Below are 19,629 nucleotides of genomic sequence, written 5' to 3'. Positions count from 1 at the left end.
TTGCCGTAAAAGGCGACTATGCTTGTCGTAAAAGGCGACTAACGGGATCGGGTGGTCAGGCTCGCTGACTTGGTTGATACATGTCATCGATCCCAATTGCGTGGATCGATGCTCATGATGTCAATCACTGGATTGTCTGGTCCAGACTCGATTATCTTACAGACCGCCATCATATAGCTTGGATATTGCTGAGTGCGGCGTTAAACAACAAACAAACAAATGCTTACTGACATTACAACAATCTGACTGATATGTCACCAATGTAAAACAAGTATTCTAGAAAGCCAAAATATATATTCTGCAGATCCTGTTAGTGAGTGAGTTCGGATTACGCTCTTCTGAATGATATAACAGTTTCATCATGTCGTGTCACTTCATTGTCGAAGGAACATATCCTAGTAACGTATGTCTTGAACATTTACTTCTTTTTTTTTAAACCTACAAGCAGGCAGTGACAAGTTATGAATAATAATCAGGGCATATCGGAGATTCGAACCCCAAACCATAGAATCCTGACACACCTAAGGGACGCAACTCTGTACCCGAATTGCAGCGCCTTAGACCAATGGGCCACCGAGGTCTTTTGCAGTCTAGTTAATGTACACGTTTTATCAGTTCCATATGTAATACACATACACTGCATTATTTGTCATAAATCTCGAATGTCCGGATATCTCGAAGTTACAACACGGTCCCGCTAGGTTCGAGAAAACGAGGTTCTACTGTAGTTTGAACGCATAAATGTACAAGTAAGCGTATAAACTTCAATTATGCGACATATCCTATTTAATCAAAAGTGAGAGAACAGGAGAGCTGTCATATCACGCTGTCGGAGTTGTTAAGATGTACCTTACACTTCTTATTACTTTAATTTAATTTAAGACAAATTATGTAAATATGTGAGAAGAATAATGTTCTAATTCGGTGTAGGACAAGTCGGAGAAACTTTAAATTTGGATAGAGTGGTACCCATATGTGGCTGATAACTGTGTCACTAACAAAATGTACAATACTTCTCTGTAGTTCAAACATGTGATTTATTATGTATGTTGACATTACATTACTACTTCTCTTAGAAAGGTTTGGTATCTAATATTTAGTATATATCTTTGAAATTAGGTATCATATCTCTCTCTCTCATTTTTTCATTTTCCCACGGTATACAGGTAATCCGGTTAGATGCTTGATACACGAGCACACTTGTTTTTTCGTTTCTCACGAGCATTTCCACTAAGCTGATCCGCGTGTGTTTGTTACCATTACCCGGCAGTGGGAAAATCAAACATATCATATCTACCTAGCTTGTCTGTATAATTCTTCTTTTGTTTCCCCAGATGTAGATACTGATGGTGAGCATTGCATCACAGAGGCCGGGACTAACTACAGGATTCTGTTAGGTGTTTCTAGGCCAAGGATAACGAATCAATACAATGTATTAATGTATATCAATCAGCTTAAGGACGAGGAATGATTTGGGCAATTTTGGCCGTATAATCTATACAATCCAAAAAATTAGCAAAACATTTAAAAATCAGTAAAGTTATTTGATGAGTTTATATGAATGAGAATCTGTCTTAATTCATTTCCAAACTTGTATGTTTTGGACTTTCAGTACCACTAAATGTACATGTAACGTATCACGGTCTTGAAATGGCTGAATACGAGATTATTGTCAAAGAAAACAGTTATTACGCCTTAATGACACAATGCAAACCTTTTTACCTATAATGTTTAAGCGTAAAACATGTATCTCGTGTTTCTGAACGTAGTTGTGTGTTTGGTCATATAAGGGGCATTTATTACTTCTGTTGTTACGATCGGTTATGTATATGTCAATCGTATCACCATTTTGTCTAATTACATTAAGTATTATGAACAAAGAAAATTGTACCGCTTAAATCAATTTTAAAAATATTTATTACATCTAGCAACTCCCTAAAAACGATTTTTTAAAAGCATCTGACCATGAGTGAATATTGATTCTCTCCTTATAAAAAACTCCACATACCTGCCATCTATCGCATCGATCTACCACTTCCACGTTAAGAAAGACTTAGTGACAGGATATATAACATAAAAATAACATGTTGGTTGGTTGGTTGGTTGTTTTACGCCGCACTCAGCAATATTCCAGCTATATGACGGCGGTCTGTAAATAATCGAGTCTGGACCAAACAATCCAGTGATTAATATCATGCGCATCGATCCGTGCAATCGGGATCGATGACATGCATCAACCAAGTCAGCGAGCCTGACCACCCGATCCCGTTAGTCGCCTTTTACGAAAAAATAACATGTACACATGCATTTCGTGTACATTTCAAATTGACAACGCAATGACGAGCGACTGATGAAATTTCCGAAGACACCCACCAAACAAATGATCGACGTATTATTTTTTCATGTAACAAGCATTCGGGTATGTTACAAGTATACTGAGATAAATATATAGGTATACTGATGGACCCACGAACTGGCCAGCTGAATGGTCAGTTAATGAGAGAACTGACAGAGACGGGCGGTAATGCCGTATTGACCACGCGTCACCGTGTAATCGACAAGTTTGTTTAACAATCAATGTCTATTTGTCCCTGACACCTACACAATAGCCACGATAATTCAACTTGGAATTTGTTTTCGTTTTCATTAACTGGAGCTGTCAAAAACTTTTTTATTTGCATAATTTTGTTACTGGTGATTAACAGTGTTTCACCATATATTTTTAACTGTTAGCAACGCATGTGTGTTGATATGGTGTGTCAATGCCGCGTTAGATCATTTCTTAAGAATCGATGAACATTGCACAACATTCGCCATCTTGTGTATAAGAACAAGATATGGCACTGGTTGTTGGGCTTTTCAAAATTCAGTTTTCCTGTTGATTTAAAATAAATTAAATCATAGTCACAAAACATATTTTTTTATGTATAGGTCATTACTCTATCTACTTTTTATTCCCATGTTCACCCCTCCATAACACCTATTCGGAACACGTAAAAACGTTAAAAAACAAATTATTTGGGATGAGGTATACTCTTTGATTTGATGTTATTATTATATCGCTTTTTCTATCATTGAGCACGCGCAGAGGGCCTCCGGTCGTCTACTATTCGTAACATATGAGGTTTTACAAACTTAGGATGAATATGTTCTATAGGTGAGAAAACAATGAACAATTAATGTTCCTCGAGGTATTGTTTGATATGTTGCACTGATATACCGGGAAATATCGACCAAAGTATACCTCCATTTTTCATTATCTTCAAAGATATTATAAGTGAATTACTGCAAAAAGAAAGATTTTTTTTCAAAAATGGTTGCCGTAAACAGAACTAGTAACTATGTGTCGATAAGATTTCTGACGATTATACTGTACTTGTACCAGATATACTACATTGAGATCCAAACAGCTGTTTCAGAGTATTTCATCATATACGCGTATACTCTCTTCAAAGTTCGGTCTGTGTTGTTTGTTTGATTGTTTGTTTGTTGTTAAACGCCGCACTCAGCAATATTACATTCAACTATATGACGGCGGTCTGTAAATAATCGAGTCCGGGCCAGACAATCCAGTGATTGACATCACGAGCATCGATCCACGCAATTGGGATACGATGACATGCATCAACCAAGTCAGCGAGCCTGACCACCCGATCCTGTTAGTCGCCTCTTACGACAAGCATAGTCGCCTTTTATGGCATGCATGGGTTGCTGAAGACCTATTCTACCCCGGATCTTCACGGGATTCGGGCTGTGTACAACATCGGATAATGCCGCCTATCAGAACGTCTAGCGAATCTATAAAACGTAAACTTAAAGCCTAGGAGTACAGTATGTTATCAACTCATAATGTGCGTATCAGCAGTGGCACGGGAAAGAACCAATGATGGGCGTCGACAGCAACGACACCCTCACTGCTATCAGACAACGGCCTCTTGTGTCGATGCAAGGGGGTTAGGCGTTATTGAGTGTTTGCAGCCCCGAGAGATACGGGAGCTCCAAGCAGTACCCCACACAAGCGAAACGTTTTGGACAGTCTATATCCAGACTGTTTCGTTAACCATACCGCCCAACACCAACATTTCTATGAAGGTTTGTTTGTTTGTTTGTTGTTTAACGCCGCACTCAGCAATATTCCAGCTATATGACCGCGGTCTGTAAAATAATCGAGCCTGGACCAGACAATCCAGTGATTAATATCATGAGCATCGATCCACGCAATTGGGATACGATGTCATGCATCAACCAACTCAGCGAGCCTGACCACCCGATCCCGTTAGTCGCCTTTTACGACAAGCATAGTCGCCTTTTACGGCAAGCATGGGCTGCTGAAGACCTATTCTATCCCGGAATCTTCACGGGTCCCGCTCTCATTAAAGTTTTCCGGGTTGTCAGTTTCACGGATTGATGGGAGCGAGGTTCGCCCTGTACTTCTTTTAACGTATCGATAGTCAGCATCAGAAAGTCGATACTTCCCTGACACACCAGTTCTCGCTGTTCTACAATTCACAGTTTGTATGTGAGAAAGTTAGTTGAGGATAGTCATTTCCAGCATAACTTATATTTATACAGACCTGTGAAGATCAGGGTCAGAAGAGTAGGTCTTCCGCAACCCAAGCGTGTAGCAAAAGGCGACTAACGGGATCGGGTGGTCAGGCTCGCTGACTTGGTTGATGCATGTCATCGGTCCCAATTGCGTGGATCGATGCGCATGATATTAATCACTGGATTGTCTGGTCCAGACTCGATTATTTACATACAGACCGCCGTCATATAGCTGGAATATTTCTGAGTGCGGCGTAAAACAACAAACAAATGTATTTATACATGTGTGTCACTGTGACCCGCGACTGCTGTCATTTCGATGTACGTGTTAGTCTGCACAGAACACGTCCGAACCACCATGAACGCTGATAATTTCTGCCCAAAGTTCTCTTAGTGAATCTTGCTTAAATCGTTTCTATGTGCGTCTCGTAGGACAGTAAATTCTCAAAGGGAAGTTGAGTGAACATTTGGGATAATTCTCCCTCTACAATCACCAGTTTTATGTTACCATGCATGTGGGTCCTTCACTCAACCTATTAACTAAATTACTTCTCTTCATATTTATATTTACCAACAGGAAGAGATTATTCTTTTCTAGCAATAAAGAAGTTGCAAAGCGTCCATTTTCTGAGATAGTTTCCATAAGGAGCATTACCTGCCTGTATCGTGCTTTAAACAGCCCTTCTCACAGAAAGAGGGAAACTTCTCACACATATTTAGTTTAGCGCTATGTGATTGTACTCAGCAGATTTAATTAGTCAGCTTCATAATGCGGTTATAAACTTCTTTGAGCGCTGAACCTGTCCAGAAAGGACTCTTGAGTTTTGCAACCATTGCGGATAGACAAACTTCGATACGTGTAATCGTTTTATAGTTTTAGTCAAATTTAATAGGTTTCTAAAGACCATTTATGTAGAGGTACAACATGTGATTTTTCAGAGTTTGTTTGTTTGTTGTTTAACGCCGCACTCAGCAATATTCCAGCTATATTTTTCATGTAACAAGCATTCGGGTATGTTACAAGTATACTGAGATATAAATAGGTATACTGATGGACCCACGAACTGGCCACGAACTGGCCAGCTGAGTGCGGCGTTAAACAAAAAACAAACTAACGTTTCCATATTCTTTCAAACTGTTTTACTTCAAGCTTTATTTGTGAAAACCACATCTAACTGTTTCTAGCAATCCCGATAAAGATTTTCAGATATTTCCACTAACACAATAATTCCCACGTCGTGATTACATAAAAAATATTTGTGTGCCCCTCAAATACAATACTTTCCTACAAACCAAAAATACAACAGACTAGCCAATCGTCAACTGTTTCTGTTGAACATTGGGATATTATCAGGATAAAATGACTTCTTCTCACCCGATTGAGTACTATAGGATGAGGGTACGTGTTGTGTTAGTTAATGTATAAGTCTATAATACCAGGTTGACACACGTAAACTCAAGGAAATCCACTCCCCCACCGCGAGGCTTAGAAACAAACTTAAAGGTGAAAAATAGCTTTTCTGTTAAATTTCGGGAGTCAGTCGGGGATGAAAAATGACAAAAGATTTTAGCCGAGGGGTGTTGCTGCTAATGAAGTCATAGGCTTGTCGCCACTGTACGAGGGGGAAGATTATGGCAGACCCCCATGGAGGTCGGCTACAGAATTTTCTTTCCAACAATCATTTCAATTCTTCTGTAATTCAACCTGAGCTGCAATAGAGAGGCGCTTTAGTTTGTGGCAGGTTTTAGGGAAATACGATCCCAATTATTAGCTCCGCCCTCCTGATCGCGAGGCAGGCTAAATCAATGTTCAGACTCACAGTCCAAATTATCTACTTAGTTCAACAAATAAGATCATTCCTGACCAGTCGGCGTGAAATGGCGAGTAGCCAATCAACGAGTTCCGGAAAGCGACGTTCAACCAATCAGCGCACCCGTTAGAAATGTTCGCTTCTTGACTTGCTCTGCAAACAAACATTAGATTAGAAGATTACCAATGCAGCGCTAATTACATTAACAAAGTATTCGTGATACGAGTTGACACGTTGGTCCAGATAAAAGGAAAAGGCAGCCTGTTCAGTCAGCATTTCAGAGATCTCTCAGTGAGTCATATCGTCAACTCACAGAACAATTTCACTGTTTGGATTTATTATTTGTCGCTTCACGGCATGGACGGAACTCTAAACTCCGACACGGACCTGAACACAACCAGTCCGTCAGCCCAGCGCAAGATGAAGTCGTATAGCATTGACAGCATCCTGGGTAGAAGCCCATCTAAAGACAGTTCAAATGAAGCAAATTGTGAATTGCGTCTTAACGGTGAGTTCATTTTTATATAAAAAATTATCCAAACAGGTGCATCAAAATTATTGCAATTCCACGTCATATTTTTATGAATCAATCTTACATTCACGTACGCAGTAGTTTCGTTATAAACCTCATGTATTTCTTCTCGGTTACATTAATATTCTTTCTTAGCAGATTTCAAATGGTGTTTTGTCTTTTTATCCCTGATATATTTATAACACGCTTCCCTCTTAGAAAATACTGATGTGATTCAGATCGTGCATTAAGTCTAGATATATTTACTACCAATGTTGACGTTGTTAGGATATGCATGAGAGTTCATTTCGATATCGTTGTAATTGATGAGAATGTAAAAGAGTTCATTTGTTTTTAAGTGGTTTGCTTTCACGTATATATGCACCCAGTGCCCGTTTAAGCGTTGTCTACTATAATTACTTAATACAATTCATAATGATTTTCAGAAAATGCTTTTAAGGCTTGTAATGCAAAATAGTACTTGCTAAAAAAACACAGAAAATACCTAAAACTGAAAAAAAAAAGAATTATTTTTCAGCCACAAACTGGTACCACATTGATACAATTTACATTTTCAAATTTAATGGTTAAATATGGATATTTCAAATAAGTTGATATTTAGTTGGACGATTTGTCACAACTAGCTTCATGGTGACACATTTTGAACGCTTGCACATCTGCGTTAGACCAATTTCACTTTATTTACATGTGTAAAAACTACGATAATATTAACTATCAGTTGAAAGGTTTTGTTTTTACTATTTATAAGTTATATGTCACTTTACATGAAACTATACTAAAACAAACCTAATATGCCTTTTATGTGATACTTAATGCATGTGGCAGTCTATTCAGCGCACTTGCTGTTTCCTTATATACAGTTACATAAATAGTTATAGTTATATATATGACGGAATAGGGGTATAAGTGTGTTTAGATACAAAGAAATATACGTTTTTATGGAAAGGATTTTGTCGCGTATATTTCTGTGTATAAAATGAGTAGGATTTTTATTAAGCACAGATATATGGATAAGATGCTCATTGGGTGTTTTATGGGAAAGCTGGTAAGGTTTTTTATGCGTGTTGTTTTTAGATGAAATTTGTTTATATGTACTAAAAGTATGAAACAAGAATAATCATTTTAATCCAAAATATTGTATGTAAAATATAAATAAATTGTTGCAATACTGGCGGAAGAGTTCCTTCAACTAGAATCCTACAATATGTTCTACTGTTGACTTCCACAGTTGTGTAACACGTAATCACATTATTATGTGTGTCAAGCAAATATTAATGGGTTTTTTTTCTCCTGTTATTTGAAATGGTAACACGTTAGAAAAAGTTGTCGTTAAAGAGAAATCAAACTTTAGAGAAAAACTATTTTCTGATGTCATTCATATTTTTACAAACAGATTGATGAAACACAATATTGTGACGGACGAAGCAGATGCAGACTGTACATTTAAAATACTTTAGTATTTCACACGTTAGGCTTCGGTGCCACAGAAGATTACCGCTTCCTTGACCATTATTCTTCACAAAACAAGGAGACCAAAAGCACACAATTAACTCCATCCTTGCACGATGCTGAAGAAAAATGTTTTCACAAATTGATTTTTTACAATTTGAAACAATCATGTTTTAATATGCTTTCTGAATATTGTTTTGTTGCTTGTTGATGTCATGCACTGATGTCTCATGGTTAGTGAAGAACTTGATATTGTATTAGCAGGTTCTCCCCAACCGCACTGCCTGTCGGAGACTCGCTTACACAGCCCGCACGCTCTACACCGGGACTCTTGCTACAGCTCACCCCGGGGGGACGGGCCGGACTGCTATGGGTCCCACCATGGTGAGGTTCGAGAAGGGTGCTACGGGTCCCCCCGTGATGAGGTGCGAGATTGCTACGGGTCGCCCCGTGGTGATGTAAAAGATGAATCCTCCATGGAGGAGATTGATGAGGGTCGGGGAATTGATGTCACTGGCTCTGAGGCTGAGGACAACGGGTCCAAACCCAGAAAAATCCGGCGAAGTCGAACAACGTTCACGACGTTCCAGCTGCACCAGCTAGAGAGAGCATTCGAGAAGACCCAATACCCAGACGTTTTCACAAGGGAAGAATTGGCCATGAGGCTAGAGCTCAGCGAGGCACGCGTACAGGTAAATATACACACATGATAATGGGTTGTTTTTCGCGAACACCTGGTGTCATCATTGATTTTCAGTGATCCGTTCCTATAATTTACCTATTTTACCTTTTACGCCCAATGTAATCTGTGTCGGTGGATAATCGAGACTGGTTATTCTCTGTCGTTGACGTTTTACATTTAATTGTTGACATCAGAGTAAAATCTACGTCAATGAAATTATATTCACAAAGATGTCAATATCGTTTTCTTAGCAATTTTCCTTCTCACAATGATCGCTTACTGTAGCATACTAATTGGTACTGAAAACAATATTAAATATGCATGCAAAACACATACTCTTTGAATAGTTAACATACAATGCAAAGAAGATGAAACAATTTATATACAAAGGATAACCATAATTCAGATAATGATTTATCAGCGTTGACAAAGTGGTGATAATCGTCTTAAAATACGAGGTCTTCCGATCCAATGTACTCCCGATAATAAAATAATAATAATAATAATAGACATATATACGCTCAGCCTCCTAGCTTACAGTAGCGGTTTACAGAAAAAACACTTGTGAAATACAGTCAAAAAGTCAATAAGCTTGTGTAAAGAGAAAGGTTTTAGGTTGACGTGGGAAGGAATCACGCGAGTCTACTTGTTTCAGTTCGAGTTGTTTAGAGTTCCTTATGGACTTTATGGAAAATCAGTAGAAGTGTGTTTTTGTACACATTATTTTCTTGGAAGTCATGTTAAACTACAGACCCCATATCTTATACTGTGGCCATCTGGATATATGAGCAATTATCTGCTGAAGACCATACCGTCTGTAATCGTTGTCTGTAAAACATGAAATTTAGACGATATCAATAAAACTATAACTCCAAATTGGTTATATTTAGGAGGCATTTCTTGAGCATATCTGTGTTTGAGGATCACTTCTTTCAAGAACAATTGATGACTTGTACTTTGCGGTTGAACTCTGTCTTCATCACTGCACGCGTTCAATTATAAAGTATTACAGAACAATTATCCCACCATGGCTTAAGATTCATTCAGTCACCAACAATGGGTTACAAGTTCACAGGTGTTATGGTGATGTTATGCAGTAAACCCTCATTGACAGGGCAATTTTGTGACGAAGACTTTGTCCAGTAACCCCAGACGGTGCCAATCAAACCATTCTTTCCCCTCCACTAAAGCATCATGAAATAAACGCCGAAAGTCGAAGAGCTCATTAGTGCTTTAGAATCCTCCTCTGGGTAGCCGGTTCTTCTACCCTATTCCCCACCCCCAGGGTTGTCTCACACTCCCGAGCGCTAATCATCTAATTGACGACCAAATAGCCCTTCTTCTTGCTTCAAGAGGTATCGTGATCTCCCCTATCGCTTGCACCCATTGTCCTGCCAACCAATCAGGTTATTCCGGGTGGATGACGGTCTGTTGTCCGGGTTCTCTCCCGCAGCAGGGAGGGGGACTAATGAGGGGGGCTCCGTTTCGGACGCTTTGAATCATGCCCTCTTCACGTCTCCACCTCCGTCTTAATTTGTCAGAGTCGAAATGTCTACCTAGCTCCCTAATTAAAGTATTAAAGTAATCATTTTGATCATTAAATGAAAATAGGCTGCTAAGATTTCACCCCGAGGTCATACACACCTTAGTGCATTAGCGCAGCTTCTTGCTAAGCAGGTATCTTCCTTGAACATCAACTCAATTATCAGGAGACTGTTAAATCTTCGTGTATGGAAACTAGAAACGTGTTCGTGAGGTTTAAAACGGCGTAACACCACTACTCGTTGAATATATAAAACATCCTCTACGAAAATGATATCGCTTCTATATTTGAGTTTGTTTTCGATGTCCTAGGAAGCGCTTTTTTATCGTTTTTTTCACACATTTCATTCTCTGCATCCAGCATGGCTTATGTTTCTTCTCATATCCAAAATAAAACACTATAATAGGTAATATGTTTTAACTGTTCGTTCGGATTCTTGTTATGAATTACAATGCACCTACTTATATATTTTGTATATTAGTCAAATCTTGATTGTTATAAAATTGCTCCCGGAATACTAGTTTCCTAAAGTGTCACTACAAACTCAGATGAAATACGAATTTTAATCAAAACGCCGAAGTGTTGAAGGTTTTTTTCAAAATCGTATCTTCGCCACCTGTGCGAAAAGTAGCAGAATAGATGAATCTTATCAACTTTTCTTTCCAATCGCTTGTGTTCCTCGAATATAACGGTGTCCACCCCCGCCTTCTGTGAAGGTCATTTTTGATTCCTCAACATTCTGACAACCTCCAGCTCACCACTTCTCGCAAGGGAGAAGTCTGAAAAGGGATTATCACTTAATACGACAAGAGGGATTTCCCACAGTGCTTTGCTGTATCCGGTGACGCTGCTGCCACTAGGCTAGTAGCGTTGCCCTCATTCTCAAGAAATTATCGAGCAAAATCCCAGTAAGCCTTTCGACACTATGGCATCTCCCAAACCGGATCGGACTTTCAGTTTGTTTTGCCAAAACTCTACAAATTAGCCGCGTTTGTCTTAAACACTATTGATTAAAAGAAAAGCCCCAATCCGCTTTATGTAAACGCAAAGCTTAATGAGTTGCAAACTTCACGTTACCGCAAATGAACCTTGTCACAAAACATTGTAAGATTTCATTCTGATCTTTCATGAAGGTGATTAGGAGAAATTTCATAGAGCAAAAATTCATTACAATAAATGCAATTTTCAAACCATGAAATTCGACGTCTTCTTCGAAATTATTAATTGACGGAACTATTTCCTGATTAATCTAAGTCTCGGAGGTCAGGAATTAGTAATTACATTTGATGGCTCTTGTCATTATGTAGTTAAATCATGATAATAATTGCCATGATATAGAAGGCGATGTTGGACTTTGTCGGACATCACTGCACCACGTGAAGCCTTGTATAGATTCCATAGCCTCTACAGTATTGACATACTCGCGATGTGGCCTAGGGTGCCATTTAGAGAATGATTGGATTTGCTTGGCCAAGTAATTGCCTCTGTAGTGAAGAGCTTGTGTCTTGTTGCTGGCAATAAGATTGATAATAGAGTGATCAGCCGCCGCAGCCAGATTTAGTTGAACGTGTAACCGGGCATTCGATTCCCCGATACTGCTGATGGAACGACGAGCAATTTTCATTATGATCGTTATACAATTACTTTATCGCCCATCAAGCGAACATTTGTTTCTATTTGTGAAATAGAATAGCATCATTTGGCAGTTTTTATATCAACGTCTAATGTATGGTTTGAAACCAAATATGTTTACGGAATAATATTCTTGATTTTAATTTTAATGTTTACATAATATAATTAAATGCACCACAACGAAATTTGTAATTTTGTTGAACTTCTAAAATGATGATTGTTTTGCCAGAAACTTATCGTTGAAATAACCAAACAACATTTGAATTTGGAACAGACTAATTTTATTACATAAAGTTTTATTCGGGTCAATCAAACACAACTGTACTATCCTGCTAGCTCTAGCTGAAACGAGTAATATATGTGATTGCCCTTATATATTAATAAACACAGTGCTCAAGTGCCACAAGGCAGTAGCCACAATTTTGTCTTCTTGCAATTTTCATCCACACTGTGCATGAACAAAAGAACCCCCGCCCCACACACACAACATTCACGTTAAATAAGCTGCTTCGTCTTGAATTCCGTACCTTTAAGTAGTTAAAAGCAACCTACCAAATTATTCCCCCCTTCTAAAACATCACATTTTTCTGTCAGAAGTGCCTCAGACAAATATATGGAATTCATTTTCCAATTTACGCCTATTATGAGCTTTGCATCTTTATCTGTGGTATTTGTGGATCATAATCTCGGAATGTAACTCTAGGTGCCAGTAAAGCTGACATTTCCTGCCTCTGTCGTAACTTGGGATCTTCTTGCCACATTGTTCACGCTTGCTTTATTATTTACAGGTCTGGTTCCAAAATCGCCGTGCCAAGTGGAGAAAGAGAGAGAAAGCTCTTGGAAGAGAAAGTCCCAATTTTCTGTCTGGAGAATCTCCCCAATCACTAGCCGACCTCCCACCTCTCGGGGGTCCACCAATGGCCCTGCAGTCGACCCTTGACCCCTTCTGGTCCGCCCGGTTTCCCAATCTCACCGGCATCAGCCCCATGCTTGCTATCAACCACATCGGTGGAATGCCGTCTCACTATTTCCAAGGAAAGGCTGTGACACCTTTTGGTGGACTTCTGTCGAACTATATGGTGGCGGCTGGAAACATTCCCGTTCAAAACATGTTCATGGGATCCCAAATGGCGGCCGTGACATCATCACCTTTAAATCTCGCGCCTTCGAGAATCTCGCCTGAAAACGAGAGTTTGGACATGAGAAAATCTAGTATTGATGCTCTTCGCTTAAAAGCAAAGGAACATTCCGCTACAATGGGCGATCAGATTGTATTCTCTGGTCTAGGACATCCACATCAGGAGGTGGCTAAGTCATGACTAAATTTCCGATAAGGAATTAGAGAAATTATTCAAATTTAAATTATGTGCTCCTTGACAAGTTAAAAAGCCGGCTATCTATGAATGTGTTGATTTCTGTAAATTTAGACCAGGCATAGCCCTACTAAAGTGTACCATAAATCGATCTAGATGTTCCAGAAATGATTCTTTCTCATCTGATGGTTTGATGTGTATCAATCAATGTATTCTGTTGAGATTATACTAAATGCAATAAGTGTCCACACACCAACAATGTATTAAGATGAATTTCCGAAATCAAAATATATCCTTCCATTTCGATCCCTGGACTGACCCTGACTGCCAATTGGTGTCATATTATGATGTATACTGAACAAAAAATGTTAGGGATCATGACACATTTTTAGATATTATTTGGAAATTGCGTGCTCGGTCTTCACGACAGAAAGATATCCCCCAAATTGTTTTTGATCCCTAACCTTTTGGAATGCCAACATGTCCATACAGTCAATAAAAGATGGAATTACAATATGGTAACTATCAAGATCACTTAAAGTGCAGCTCACATTGAGAATAATTTGGTGCTAGTGTATGAATTTATTATTGCTAATCTCATAGGATGCCGGCTTGTTATTGGATGTTATTCTTTGTTTTGTTATGTTTATAGTGCAAAGTATCATTCCTGCGTATTGTAAATATTTATATTGCTTGTTCCAAAGAGAAACGTAAATAATATTACTCAGTGAATCCTCGTTAACTCGAAATCATCAAAAACAATAATTCTTCACAAGCGAGTGACGCTGTAAGACAATACATGTTTAGATTTTGCCCTTAAAAGTTAAATCGTAAACGATATCGAAGTAATTGAGTTCCGGTTAACGAGTGTGTATTGTATGTACATATGTAAATCCTAAGTTTGCCATGTTTATTATTTTTACGGGTGTGTGAGTTATTTGAAAATATCCATTTCCATGCGGTGTCGTCAAAATACGCACAAGCATCGAACTCCGCATCATGAGGAGTGGTAATATTTAATGGCAACATGACATACCAATGATGTTAGACACGATGTGACTATTGTTTGTTAAATCCCACCGTGGGTATTGTTGACTGTATATGTCGTTCTGTGTCTCCCTTGGTGATGAATAAATACATCAAAATCAACAAAATCTTTTTTTATTTTTTGATAAAGCCACACCTCAGGTTCCCCCCAATGGGCGTCGAACAGAAACTCAATATATATGCATTTGTCATCATGTGCTCAATTTTAGCTTACCTGACTGTTATGTAAGTCAAGTAAGCTAATGTCATGGCCTTCTTGTTCGGCGCCCGGTATCGTTGTTGTCGTCGTTGACGGCGGCGTCTCCTCAGAAACCGCTGCAACGATGAAGCTGAAACTTCCCATCCTTGTTCTCATCATTGATGACACCTGAAGTCTGTTCAAGATGAATCGCCAGGGTGACTATGAATGAGTGAGTGAGTGTAAATTTAAAATCGCTCGCGCATAGTTTCAGCCATACAGCAACCAGAACAAGTTGTTAAATCTGTTGTTCTTGTTTTCTTTTAGTCTAGTTTTCATTTACACTTTCGAATGGTACTTTCAACCATGGACGCTCGAGAGATAATTTTCATACCCGTGAAAATTGGGATGTTTACTGGCAAGGCATGTCGAGGTCATTTAGCTCAGTAGTTAAAGCGTTTGCTCTTCACGTCGAAGATCTACATGGGTACAATTTGAAACATAGCATTGCCTGTGCGAACGAGGGGCCCTGACTGTTTCATACGTAGCCTTGGTCTAATCATTTATTTCACAAGTTGGAACATGATACATTGGAGGATGTAGGTATTTGTTGAGGGACCATGTTATTACAGAACGACCTTGCACTTTAATGAATAGGTGACTGGGTCCGAAGATTGACGTCCGATGACAATCAAAATATTTTGCTCCGACTGGATACACAGATATATTAGGAGGGCGTTACATAGTTACATAGGTAAGACATTAACTATGACAAACGCATTTGCAAATGGAATAACGTTTACCTCTTATGTAGTTACTGATTTGATGTAAACTGCCGGGCAAAAGAAAGTACCCGCCCATGTTTGGCGGTGTCTAAAATGAAACACTCGGTTATTCCATGGTGATGTATTTGATGCGAGTATCATAGATATGTTTTGGACATCATGTTTGCAGTTTTTCGGCGACTGTTTTCAGCCAAGTAACGTTTTATAACGTTTGCAAAGTCTTGGTCAAATCCAGTTTTCAAGCGTATGATTTCTTTTGCCTGGCAGTTTAGTTTTAACGTTTCACAGCGATGATGACAAATTTTAAAAAAAGAAATAATTACAGTAATATTTTAACTTAGAAGTGTTTACGTTACAGGTAAGACCTCGTGTGATTCTCCACGCCTTTAAAACTGTAATCAAGGTCTGCTATTATGCAATGCCGTTTCTTTCCTAAACTGTATCCCCCAATAACTAGGGACATATTTGAACGTTAATATCGCCTTGCGATTGTTTTCCAAATTCGTTCTAACCGATATAAAATATTTCATCAAGTGTTTATTTATATAATGCTCTCTGGAAAGTTAAACGAATAATAATAAAATAAAATGACGTCACAATCCTACATCTATTGGGAGTGGGAGTGCAACAAACTATTGGAGTCCCAAATTGAAATTTCAATGGTGGAACCTGGTGTGAGTGGACTGGTAGAGTTACTGTACTTCCGGTCCCAGGTGAAGGTCATGGTCACTATTCCATGTAGCGTCCTTGGTAAATCTTATCTTGGGATCGGTACCGTAAGCGTCACAGAAGATAGTCGCAGATGCGAAAATACACTTGTATGTGATATATTAATCTTCCTCGACCTCCACGGGAGATCGTGACATTAGACCATAGTCCCAATACTGATTGTGACTGAACCATACTGTTAAGTCGACTTAACCGATCTATCAGGCCAATAAAGTTTGAGTCGAAGTTATCAAGGTTTTATTGACCAGGTGCATTTCCAATGTAGGCAAACGGTTAAACTTAGCTCTCCACACTTGAGTACAATACTTCTGTAGAGAAAGGCGACGTTTCGGTATAGATCTATACCGAAATGTCGCCTTTACAGTAATTAAAGAAGTTGTTATCCATAAATTGTGTGTACTTTGTCATCCGTCAACTATAAGGAATGCCCATCAAACAATACATCTATATCCATTTCTGGTGTCACCCGCCCTGATTTGCCTGAAATATTTCTATAAGCGGTGCAAAGATAACTTCAGTCAAAAGGATGAAACTGAGGACTAAACCTTTTCGTCTTTGGGACATTATTAAGGAGTGCCAATAGAACATTAAAAATACAAGTATATGATTTCATATGCTCAAAAAGTGTAAGAGAATGTGTGTCCATTAACTGCAAGAGGTTCAGTATTTTCTCAATATGACAGAAGACGATGCATAAGTTTAATTAGAATTTCTTATGGTATATTTTTTTCATGTACATACACTGTAAAAATGTCTTTAGGATGTAAGCACAGGCAAGCCATGATTAGATCTAAACATGATTCGGAGTGTGATCCAGTCCTAGACGGAATACACATTTGGTGTGTTCTGATTAAATCAAAATATATCTGATTACAACGATATACCCTTGACCTTTAGCTCACTTCTGTATCCCCATTAAACGCTAATGAAGACATAGAAAGCGCCCTTTTTTAATAATACCTCCAATGAATTCCAAAGGGGATATACACTTAGACTCTAAACACGTTTAGCTGTTAAACATGGTAAGACCTAAACATGTCAAATGCATTAGGTCTAGACACATGAAATGAGCTATCGTCTCAATGCTTAAACACCACCAAAACACAACATCCCCATGCCATATTCTAAACATGATTCGAATTAAAACACGTTTAAACTCAGCAGCCTTCTCTGTTCTTCAAGGTGATAGCCAGCCGTGACCGCTGCTACCGCTAATTCCCCCGATTAAGTAGTACACCCAAAAGACAAGCTACGTCACCCAAAAGACGCACTACGTCACATGTTTCAATAAAGTCCATATCATTAGGTAATAAGTCAAATATGGATAAGATGTATAGTGAAATTAGATGTGCAAATCAGATTCACAGGCACTTGCATAACACATATACCACCAGGACTCACAACGAACTTGGTGTAATATTAACATAAATATGTACAACTTAACCAAACTCGGTTAATGGTGCTGAGGAAATTTGACGCTTGGGGCGACAACAGTCTCCCTCCGCAGCACAGGTGGTATTGCGAAGGGTTACAAATCGAGAGATTTCAGGTTCGTATCCCGCGAGGTATATCATACATGTGATGTTGCTCTATGACTAGTAGTACTTATCTCAAACAGGAAGGTGACATTAAAAATATATCTGATTACAACGATATACCCTTAACCTTTAGCTCACTTCTGTATCCCCATTAAACGCTAATGAAGACATAGAAAGCGCCCTTATTTAATAATACCTCCAATGAATTTCAAAGGGGATATACATTTAGACTCTAAACACGTTTAGCTGTTAAACATGGTAAGACCTAAACATGTCATAATTACGGGACAAGAACGTGTTTAAGTTTGTGTTCAGGATCTGAACACGTTTGTCTGCAGTAATGCAGACATATGTAACGTATGGCCTGTATTGCCTGAAAGACACTATAACACACAAGTATACACTGACGTTTTCTTTTATTCATTTCATATAACATATCAGCAAGACATTTTTAAACCCGGCAAGGTGTTTTAAACTGAACATATTTCTGTGAATTTTCGAAATTATTAATTTCTTTTGTATATTCCATAGGCAAGATTAAAACGCTACTTCGTTGGTCTCACAGAACGGGCAGATTCTGATGAAGTGTTCATCATCCTCATCAGACAGAGGACAACATGGGCATGCTCTGTTTACAACAGTTCTTTTGTAATTGTATAGTGACCACAATCTATTTACACAGGTCATCAACCACGTCGGAGATGTACCAGGCATTGCCGCCATACGAGGTACGTAGATACTGTTCTCTGTGGTGTCTCAAGAAGGTCGGGGGCACGGGGGGCCCAGTCGTCTAAGGCGCTGCGATTCGCTGTGCAGAGTTGCGTCCCTTGGGTACGCCAAAAACCTATGATTGTGGGTTCAAATCCCGGTTCCCCTGATTATGTTTCTAGGTTTGTCAGCACCATACCCGTGCTCGTGGGTTTCACCGAAGTGGTAAACGTCTGAGACCTGCATCACTTCGGGCTTTCCTCACACATTAAGCTGACACTCCGTGATATAACTGGAATACTGTTAAAAGCGGCGTTAAACCCAACTCACTCACTCACCCAAGAAGGTCGATATGAGCGGAGTTTGTTGCATGAAATCGTGAATCCTTGTGAAGTGAATGTCTTTATCACAAGGAAGTGTGTCCGATTATAGTTTTTTAAAAGAAGATGCTCGCGGTTGTATTGGCAATTACTTATATTAGAATTATATTTCCAGAATGTAACATTGGCAACCTTGAATTTACCTTGTGAGTTATCACACACGCATGCGCAATCATGAGAGTACGTAGGATTAGAGCAAACTTCTTAATGAAACAACTTTCTCAAGAGTTTCCAAAAGATATTTTCACCAAGAACCCCTTTAAGTCCTTGTTATTTTCCCCCAGCAAGTGATCATTTCCGCGGCCGCGAAGTTGCGCCAGTCTCCCTGCTCCTTCATTTTGTCAATAATTGCTCAATTACTTTCATTCAGCTATCAAAGAAACTTTAACCCACGTGGATGGCGAGATATTGTTGTTAAAATAGCACAAACCTCGTCAATAACAGCAAATCAATAGACGGAACATGTGCGACTATTAGATCTGATTTAACTGGTGAACCCCTTGCCCCCCGGGCACCGCTCCTCACCCTGGGGGCCCCACGGACAGAGAGGGGTAATTCCGACTGACACGACGTACTGCTAGTGTCAGCTACCTCGTTAGCAGTATTGAAGAATGTAATTCCTTCATTTCACAATATTTATACCGAGATTTGCGAATTTGCAACACATAATAGACTCGTAGCCGGGGGAGATTGAACGAGAGCCCTTGATTAACAGACTATTATATGAAATAAATCGCTCCCCGTCAGAACGTCATGT

The 19,629-nt window shown here is 39.1% G+C and overlaps 1 protein-coding gene across 2 annotated transcripts; it reads left to right on the top strand.

The window, feature by feature from the left end:
• The first annotated feature begins 6,644 nt into the window (after positions 1-6,644).
• On the top strand, positions 6,645-13,789 carry LOC124131574 (retinal homeobox protein Rx1-like). 2 transcript variants are annotated; one of them, XM_046494925.2, is made up of 3 exons: positions 6,645-6,864; positions 8,602-9,029; positions 12,983-13,789. In XM_046494925.2, exons 1-3 carry the CDS (start codon positions 6,714-6,716, stop codon positions 13,511-13,513), a joined length of 1,110 nt encoding a protein of 369 aa, XP_046350881.2. In that variant the 5' UTR covers positions 6,645-6,713; the 3' UTR covers positions 13,514-13,789. The 2 variants fall into 2 exon arrangements, with proteins under 2 accessions (XP_046350881.2, XP_048238106.1); XM_048382149.1 differs by having other exon boundaries at positions 8,599-9,029.
• The last annotated feature ends 5,840 nt before the right edge of the window (positions 13,790-19,629 follow it).

This window comes from Haliotis rufescens, unplaced genomic scaffold (assembly GCF_023055435.1).
Source record: "Haliotis rufescens isolate VD_foot unplaced genomic scaffold, xgHalRufe1.0.p SCAF_1, whole genome shotgun sequence".
Classification (NCBI taxonomy): Eukaryota; Metazoa; Mollusca; class Gastropoda; order Lepetellida; family Haliotidae; genus Haliotis; species Haliotis rufescens.
Note: the sequence above shows the minus strand (reverse complement) of the source record. Positions and strands in the feature narration are given on the sequence as shown.